Below are 9,956 nucleotides of genomic sequence, written 5' to 3'. Positions count from 1 at the left end.
GGTCTATATTGTTTCAGAGTGGGCGCCGTGCCATGAACGGGTGGGCTCCGTGCCATGAACGGGTGGGCGCAGGCACATTATTAATGAAATCCCGACTAAAAAAACTCGATGTCAGCCTTTCCCATTAATCCAATATCATTTTTCATAGAAAATGTAACAAATAAACAACAAAAAAAAAAAAGCATTCTGCAATAAAAAAATGGAAAAAAAGAAAATTTTATTTGAGAAATGTATTCCAGGGCTGTAAAAACAGTGAAATTTTCATGTCCATTTTTATTACATTAATGTACACCTGCTGTTAATGATCCCGACACCGTATGGAAAGCCAGTTCTGCTCGTTTGCACCCTTGTGGTGTCACAGAGTCTGCAATGCATAGTAAAATACTAGGGGTCTTTGGGCTTCTAACTTATTCCTGGGTATAGGGCTTTAGTTGGGGTGGAATAAATTTAAAATTCTTTAGACCGCTGCGTGCGACCAGTGGCCCCCCATGATGGACTGTGACAATGTCTGTACAGATGGCACAGACCAGGCGAGACCTTGGAGTCCCCCCCCGAAACAAAAAGTTTTAAAAGCCCCTCTGCTTTACAGGAAAGCTAAACAGCGAGGGGTTAAATTTCCAGTTATCCCAGAGGATCCCAAACATAGGTCTGCAGCCATAAAGACACCAAAAGAGAATCTACAAACCAAGATGCTGATGCCTTTAAGAGCGATATCCGCATCCAGCTGGGACATCAAAAGCCCAAAACAGTGACTTCACAGGGGTAATAGATCGTCGCCCCATTTTCCTCTGTATGTGGGATCTAATTAATATTCATAAGCTGTGGGCTGGGCCTTAGCTGCACATTACTATGCAGAACTCTCCGCCCACCAGATAAGTAAAAAAAAAAAAAAAAAAAGGTTTTATACATGTATTAAATGACAAATTAACAAGACCCCTGCCATCTGCAGAAATAATACAGTTCCTGTCCCAGGACGTACTTTTCACCACTGGTAACGCTGTTAACCTCTGCCTCTCTGCCCTGGCACTACTTTAAGGGATAGAATGCAATAAAATTTAAATAAAAAATACTTTACTCATCTCTTAGTGGCTTGAATCAGCTCTCGGAGAGCCGCCAGCCTCCAGTGTTGGAGCGGTAGGGCAACCGCGAGGAGACGGGGGTGGAATTATTGACTCAATATGAAGTTGCAGACCTGTTCGGGATGCCGTGTTTGAGCAAAAGTTACGGTATTGTACTGGTTTAACGCAGGAGCAATTCCAGATTGCTCCATGCAGCCTGAGTTGGCCCAGTGCCGGCGCATAGGACGGGCGGAACCAGAGGAGGAAAAACAACTAAGAAGAACCAGGAGAGAAATGTCCTTTTCATCCGGGGAGGTATAGAAAAGGGTTTGCCGGCTTCTGGGATTGAGGAGCACTTTGATGGCGTCTCGGTCGCAATAACTGTTCATGGCTGCACGGCAGCTGAGCTGACCCTCAGTCCTCACTGGGCACCTGAAGAGCAGAATAGACCATAACCTGGTTACTGTCTTGCCGTCTGCCTGCAGAAACAAAACGGTTTCTGGTGTAACTAAACTCGGTATCGCCGCTGGGGCATCTTAACCTGCACAGAGCTATAACGGGAGTGGGGGCAGCAATCCTGCAGTACTCAAGGGGTGTAATATTTGACATTCTTGCCCACAACATACAATGTCAACCCTGCAAGCTACCCCCCTGCCACAGAAAGAAGGGTGTTAGGGTAACCTGCGCATTTCCCAAAGGTCACCACACGCCAATGGGGCATAAATAATTTGCATACAGGAACGCTTTGTATATCATTTAGGTCATAAGCTATGCTTCCTTGGTGGTCTATTACCCCGGACCGGTACTTACACGTGAGGCATTTGCGGATATTGTGATAGTTGCCCCCGGCTGCCAGGAAAGCCCAGATGCCCATGCCCAAGGTAATGATGTATATTGGAATCAGGCTGGCCTCATACCACGGGTTCAGGAACGTCTGCGGGACCAAAGAGACGGCATCGATCAACGGCAGAAAGCAAGTGAAATACACACACGTCTTAAAAAAAGAGCGCGAGTGCGAGTGAGCTCCGGGACACTTACCAGCCCAGACGTGACGAGGTGGCTGAGCACTACCCCCACGATGTGCAGCGGCTGCTTCTTCTCGCAGGCAGCAAAGAACACAATGCCCCAGAACGTGTGCAGGAACACGATCGCCATGGTCAGGAACGCTGGAAGAACACGGGGAGGAAACATTCACACAACCATCAGACTGGGGGAGCCCGCTGTGGGCCTCGAATTCTAAATAATCACTCCCATGACAGCCAGCCAAAACAGCGCTGCATAAAGCGCCTTGCAAATATATAGTAGTAAATAGTAGCCGTTATTGTGATGTATTCACACCGGACATGCGCAGATCCCTTATGCAGTCTCTACCCACCACCAGAGGCGCAGTACCTGACGTAAGAAAGTAATACTGGGAATCTCCGTGCACGCCGACGATGCCCGGCCCCACCGCATCTGCCAGGATATTGATCACCGAAAACACTCCGCTGATTATCCCGAAAGAGAAGCCGGACACTGCAAGGAACAGACAGCTTTTATTCAGAATCGCTAAGGATCCCTGCATACAATCCAGGATCTTTCAGCATCTGGCTGGCTGGGTCCAGTGGGAGTTGTAGAACCACTTGGACAGCAGAGAATGTCTACTTAAAGCCAACATAGATCTGTTCAACAAAGCAAGGCTTCTGCATACTGGTTAACTACGGCGACGACTAAAAGTTGCAATAAATCGGGGAGGAAAAAATACGATAACCTTGCTCATTTAATTAAAAGAGGACGACTGAAGATTTAAATGTTATGCGCACTTCTATATAATCCAGTACTTAAGGGGGTCTCCGATCCCAGTAAGGGTAAGAAAACTGGAAGGAGACGGGACACAGGATTTTCGTAGTCATGCTTACCGTACGCCATCTGCTGGATAGAAATGGGAGAGCGGCCATCTTCACTGATGGTAGCCAGGCCCTCGTCGGCTTTCCTGCGGGTCGGACACAGGGTTAGATAAAAGTGATCAGTTTGAACGGATCCGCGCACCCCGATGGGAAGGCTTCGCGGGCGCGGGGGGTTTACTTACTTAAGCAGCCGGTAGTAAGCGTATCTGAACACCTCCTGCAGGAGGACAGAGACCGCCGCGCCAAATATCAGCAGCCCGTACTGCAGGCTGGAGTCGTTCTTGTTACTGATCTGGACCGACACAAACCAGATGAGAGACGACAACAGGACGGACACCAGCCAGAAGAACGACCTGGGCGAGACCAGAGACCGGCGTGAGGAGGAGAAGACAGAGCATGAGGAGCCTAAGACCCCACATCTACGCATACACAGCACTGTACCTACAAACCATAGTCCCAGCATGCATCTCTAGACGCCCAGACATTTAAATTAAAGCCCATGCAGGGTATACTCAGTGTCACTATATACTACACCCCATCTATAGAACTGTGCAGGGGATACTCAGTGTCACTATATACTACACCCCATCTATAGAACTGTGCAGGGTATACTCAGTGTCACTATATACTACACCCCATCTATATAGAACCGTGCAGGGGATACTCAGTGTCACTATATACTACACCCCATCTATAGAACCGTGCAGGGGATACTCAGTGTCACTATATACTACACCCCATCTATAGAACTGTGCAGGGATACTCAGTGTCACTATATACTACAGCCCACCTATAGAACCGTGCAGGGTATACTCATTGTCACTATATACTACACCCCACCTATAGAACTGTGCAGGGTATACTCAGTGTCACTATATACTACACCCCATCTATAGAACCGTGCAGGGGATACTCAGTGTCACTATATACTACACCCCATCTATAGAACTGTGCAGGGTATACTCAGTGTCACTATATACTACACCCCATCTATAGAACCGTGCAGGGGATACTCAGTGTCACTATATACTACACCCCATCTATAGAACTGTGCAGGGATACTCAGTGTCACTATATACTACAGCCCACCTATAGAACCGTGCAGGGTATACTCATTGTCACTATATACTACACCCCACCTATAGAACTGTGCAGGGGATACTCAGTGTCACTATATACTACACCCCATCTATAGAACTGTGCAGGGATACTCAGTGTCACTATATACTACAGCCCATCTATAGAACTGTGCAGGGGATACTCAGTGTCACTATATACTACACCCCATCTATAGAACTGTGCAGGGTACACTCAGTGTCACTATATACTACACCCCATCTATAGAACTGTGCAGGGTATACTCAGTGTCACTATATACTACACCCCATCTATAGAACTGTGCAGGGTATACTCAGTGTCACTATATACTACACCCCATCTATAGAACTGTGCAGGGGATACTCAGTGTCACTATATACTACACCCCACCTATAGAACTGTGCAGGGTATACTCAGTGTCACTATATACTACACCCCATCTATAGAACTGTACATGGTATACTCAGTGTCACTATATACTACACCCCACCTATAGAACTGTGCAGGGGATACTCAGTGTCACTATATACTACAGCCCACCTATAGAACCGTGCAGGGTATACTCATTGTCACTATATACTACACCCCACCTATAGAACTGTGCAGGGGATACTCAGTGTCACTATATACTACACCCCATCTATAGAACTGTGCAGGGATACTCAGTGTCACTATATACTACACCCCATCTATAGAACTGTGCAGGGTACACTCAGTGTCACTATATACTACACCCCATCTATAGAACTGTGCAGGGTATACTCAGTGTCACTATATACTACACCCCATCTATAGAACTGTGCAGGGTATACTCAGTGTCACTATATACTACACCCCATCTATAGAACTGTGCAGGGGATACTCAGTGTCACTATATACTACACCCCACCTATAGAACTGTGCAGGGTATACTCAGTGTCACTATATACTGCAGCCCATCTATATAGAACTGTGCAGGGGATACTCAGTGTCACTATATACTACAGCCCATCTATAGAACTGTGCAGGGGATACTCAGTGTCACTATATACTACAAGCCCATCTATAAAACCGTACAGGGGATACTCAGTGTAACTATATACTACAAGCCCATCTATAGAACCGGGCAGGGTATACTCAATGTCACTATATACTACACCCCATCTATATAGAACTGTGCAAGGTACACTCAGTGTCACTATATACTAAACCCCATCTATAGAACCGTGCAGGGGATACTCAGTGTCACTATATACTACAGCCCATCTATAGAACCGTGCAGGGGATACTCAGTGTCACTATATACTACACCCCATCTATAGAACCGTGCAGGGGATACTCAGTGTCACTATATACTACACCCCATCTATAGAACCGTGCAGGGTATACTCAGTGTCACTATATACTACACCCCATCTATAGAACTGTGCAGGGATACTCAGTGTCACTATATACTACAGCCCATCTATAGAACTGTGCAGGGGATACTCAGTGTCACTATATACTACACCCCATCTATAGAACTGTGCAGGGTACACTCAGTGTCACTATATACTACACCCCATCTATAGAACTGTGCAGGGTATACTCAGTGTCACTATATACTACACCCCATCTATAGAACTGTGCAGGGTATACTCAGTGTCACTATATACTACACCCCATCTATAGAACTGTGCAGGGGATACTCAGTGTCACTATATACTACACCCCACCTATAGAACTGTGCAGGGTATACTCAGTGTCACTATATACTGCAGCCCATCTATATAGAACTGTGCAGGGGATACTCAGTGTCACTATATACTACACCCCATCTATAGAACTGTGCAGGGGATACTCAGTGTCACTATATACTACAAGCCCATCTATAAAACCGTACAGGGGATACTCAGTGTAACTATATACTACAAGCCCATCTATAGAACCGGGCAGGGTATACTCAATGTCACTATATACTACACCCCATCTATATAGAACTGTGCAAGGTACACTCAGTGTCACTATATACTACACCCCATCTATAGAACCGTGCAGGGGATACTCAGTGTCACTATATACTACAGCCCATCTATAGAACCGTGCAGGGGATACTCAGTGTCACTATATACTACACCCCATCTATAGAACCGTGCAGGGTATACTCAGTGTCACTATATACTACAGCCCACCTGCAGAACTGTGCAGGGTATACTCAGTGTCACTATATACTACAGCCCACCCGCAGAACTGTGCAGGGTATACTCAGTGTCACTATATACTACACCCCATCTATAGAACCGTGCAGGGTATACTCAGTGTCACTATATACTATAGCCCACCTCCAGAACTGTGCAGGGTATACTCAGTGTCACTATATACTACAGCCCATCTATAGAACCGTGCAGGGTATACTCAGTGTCACTATATACTACACCCCATCTATAGAACTGTGCAGGGTACACTCAGTGTCACTATATACTACACCCCATCTATAGAACCGTGCAGGGGATACTCAGTGTCACTATATACTACACCCCATCTATAGAACTGTGCAGGGTACACTCAGTGTCACTATATACTACAGCCCATCTATAGAACCGTGCAGGGGATACTCAGTGTCACCATATACTACAGCCCACCTATAGAACCGTGCAGGGGATACTCAGTGTCACTATATACTACACCCCATCTATACAACCGTGCAGGGGACACTCAGTGTCACTATATACTACACCCCATCTATAGAACTGTGCAGGGGATACTCAGTGTCACTATATACTACAGCCCACCTGCAGAACTGTGCAGGGTATACTCAGTGTCACTATATACTACAGCCCACCCGCAGAACTGTGCAGGGTATACTCAGTGTCACTATATACTACAGCCCATCTATAGAACTGTGCAGCGCATACTCAGTGTCACTATATACTACACCCCATCTATAGAACCGTGCAGGGTATACTCAGTGTCACTATATACTATAGCCCACCTCCAGAACTGTGCAGGGTATACTCAGTGTCACTATATACTTCACCCCATCTATAGAACTGTGCAGGGGATACTCAGTGTCACTATATAATACAGCCCACCTATAGAACCGTGCAGGGGATACTCAGTGTCACTATATACTACACCCCATCTATAGAACTGTGCAGGGTATACTCAGTGTCACTATATACTACAGCCCAGCTATAGAACTACGCAGGGTATACTCAGTGTCACTATATACTACACCCCACCTATAGAACTGTGCAGGGTATACTCAGTGTCACTATATACTACAACCCAGCTATAGAACCGTGCAGGGGATACTCAGTGTCACTATATACTACACCCCATCTATAGAACCGTGCAGGGTATACTCAGTGTCACTATATACTACACCCCATCTATATAGAACTGTGCAGGGGATACTCAGTGTCACTATATACTACACCCCATCTATAGAACCGTGCAGGGGATACTCAGTGTCACCATATACTACACCCCATCTATAGAACCGTGCAGGGTATACTCAGTGTCACTATATACTACACCCCATCTATATAGAACCGTGCAGGGGATACTCAGTGTCACTATATACTACACCCCATCTATAGAACCGTGCAGGGGATACTCAGTGTCACTATATACTACAGCCCATCTATAGAACCGTGCAGGGTACACTCAGTGTCACTATATACTACAGCCCACCTATAGCACCGTCCAGGGGATACTCAGTGTCACTATATACTACACCCCATCTATAGAACTGTGCAGGGTACACTCAGTGTCACTATATACTACAGCCCACCTACAGAACTGTGCAGGGTATACTCAGTGTCACTATATACTACAGCCCACCTATAAAACTGTGCAGGGATACTCAGTGTCACTATATACTACACTCCATCTATAGAACCGTGCAGGGGATACTCAGTGTCACTATATACTACAGCCCATCTATAGGACTGTACATGGTATACTCAGTGTCACTATATACTACACCCCATCTATAGAACTGTGCAGGGGATACTCAGTGTCACTATATACTACACCCCATCTATAGAACTGTGCAGGGGATACTCAGTGTCACTATATACTACACCCCATCTATAGAACTGTGCAGGGGATACTCAGTGTCACTATATACTACAGGATATTGGCCTAGATGCTGAATATCACTATACACTACTGTATATTATTGCCCAGCTACAGATCTGAACGAGCAGGAGATACTCAGCCCCACTATATAAAGCAGATAATATATACCCGGCCACCAGGATGATGACTCTCAGAGGATCCCGAGCTATAGTCAAGATGAACAGCGACAGAGCCGGCCCAAAGGCCACGAATGTACAGCCGAAGAACACGGCTGCCCCCATCTTCCCGGAGCGCCCCACTTCCGCCTGTTCGGTACGGCGGCCCGTACAGACACAAAAGGCTGAAAAGCACGGGGTAATGACGCGCAGGATGCCACGCGCAGAGCATGCCGGGAAACGTAGTCTTCAGACTGAAAGGCGCCTCCCAGTTTGGACAATGTAGTGCAGAGAATGTGTTTTCACCGCAGAAGCCAATGCTGAGCAATTCCATTAGTTGCTATGATAAGACTGTACATACAGCCATACACACACACACACACACACACACACACACACACACACATATATATATATAACTATATATACACACACATATATATATTTATATATCTACATATACACACACACACACACACACACATATATATATATCTATATATACACACATATATATATCTATATATATACACACACACACACACACACATATATATATATATATATATATACACACATCTATATATACACACACACACATATATATATATATATATACACATATCTATATATACACACACATATATATATATATATACACACACACATATATATATACACACACACACACATATATATATATACATACATATATATACACACACATATATACACACACACATATATATATATATACACACACATATATATCTATATATACACAGATATATATATCTACACATCTACACACATATATATCTATATATACACATACATATGTATGTATGTGTGTGTGTGTATATATATACCGTATTTGCTCGATTATAAGACGACCCTGATTATAAGACTACCTCCCAAATCTGAATATTAATTTAGGAATAAAAGAAAAAGCCTGAATATAAGACGACCCTATAGGAAAAAAGTTTTACCATTATATGTTAATTCATATAAACTACCGTATTTGCAAGATTATAAAACGACCCAGATTATAAACCGACCCCCCAAATCTGAATATTAATTTAGGAAAAAAGAAAAAGCCTGAATGTAAGACGACCCTATAGGAAATTTTTTTACCAGTAAATGTGAATTCATATAAACTATTATTTTAATAAAAGCAATGATTGAGAAAAATATTTTGGTTTTATTTCCTTCTATTTTCCAACCTGCCCCCCCCCCAGTTATGCACATCTGCCCCAGAAATGCCTTATACCCCCTATATGCCACTGTGCCCCATGATATGCCTTTTAACCCTCTAAATGCCACTGTGCCCCATGATATGCCTTTTAACCCTATATGCCACTGTGCCTCATGATATGCCTTTTGACCCCCTATGAGCCACTCTCAGGGCCGGCCCAAGGCAAAATGTCGCCTGGGGCGATTTTTAAAATGCCGCCCCCCCTTGTCTACCCTTCCTCTCCCTCCGTCCCCGCCCCCTCCCCCCCCCCTTGTACTTGCCTTTCAGCAGTCCTGCGGCGAGTCTCCCTCTTCGGTCTCGGTGCCGGCTTGTAATGCTGAGCGCCGGAACAAGCCGGCACCGAGACCGAACAGGGAGACTCGCCGCAGAGGAGAGAGAGAGGGGCGCCGAGCGGGTACTGACAAAGTAAGCGAAAACCACTCGGCGCCCCTTTCTCTCTTTCCCTTTAAAAAAAAAAGGG

At 45.1% G+C, this 9,956-nt stretch overlaps 1 protein-coding gene across 2 annotated transcripts; it reads right to left on the bottom strand.

Annotated features, from left to right (window-relative positions):
• Positions 1 to 1,229: 1,229 nt before the first annotated feature.
• Positions 1,230 to 8,426, bottom strand: APH1A (aph-1 homolog A, gamma-secretase subunit). Of its 2 annotated transcripts, none has more exons than XM_053475726.1 (7): positions 8,255 to 8,426; positions 3,127 to 3,297; positions 2,957 to 3,030; positions 2,451 to 2,573; positions 2,097 to 2,224; positions 1,869 to 1,992; positions 1,230 to 1,537 (listed from the first exon to the last, which is right to left on the bottom strand). In XM_053475726.1, exons 1-7 carry the CDS (start codon positions 8,365 to 8,367, stop codon positions 1,473 to 1,475), a joined length of 798 nt encoding a protein of 265 aa, XP_053331701.1. In that variant the 5' UTR covers positions 8,368 to 8,426; the 3' UTR covers positions 1,230 to 1,472. The 2 variants fall into 2 exon arrangements, with proteins under 2 accessions (XP_053331701.1, XP_053331702.1); XM_053475727.1 differs by having other exon boundaries at positions 1,230 to 1,490; positions 8,255 to 8,424.
• Between the last annotated feature and the right edge of the window lie 1,530 nt (positions 8,427 to 9,956).

The sequence above is a fragment of the Spea bombifrons genome, chromosome 9, assembly GCF_027358695.1.
Source record: "Spea bombifrons isolate aSpeBom1 chromosome 9, aSpeBom1.2.pri, whole genome shotgun sequence".
Lineage (NCBI taxonomy): Eukaryota > Metazoa > Chordata > Amphibia > Anura > Pelobatidae > Spea > Spea bombifrons.
This window is presented reverse-complemented; position numbering and strand designations above follow the sequence as displayed.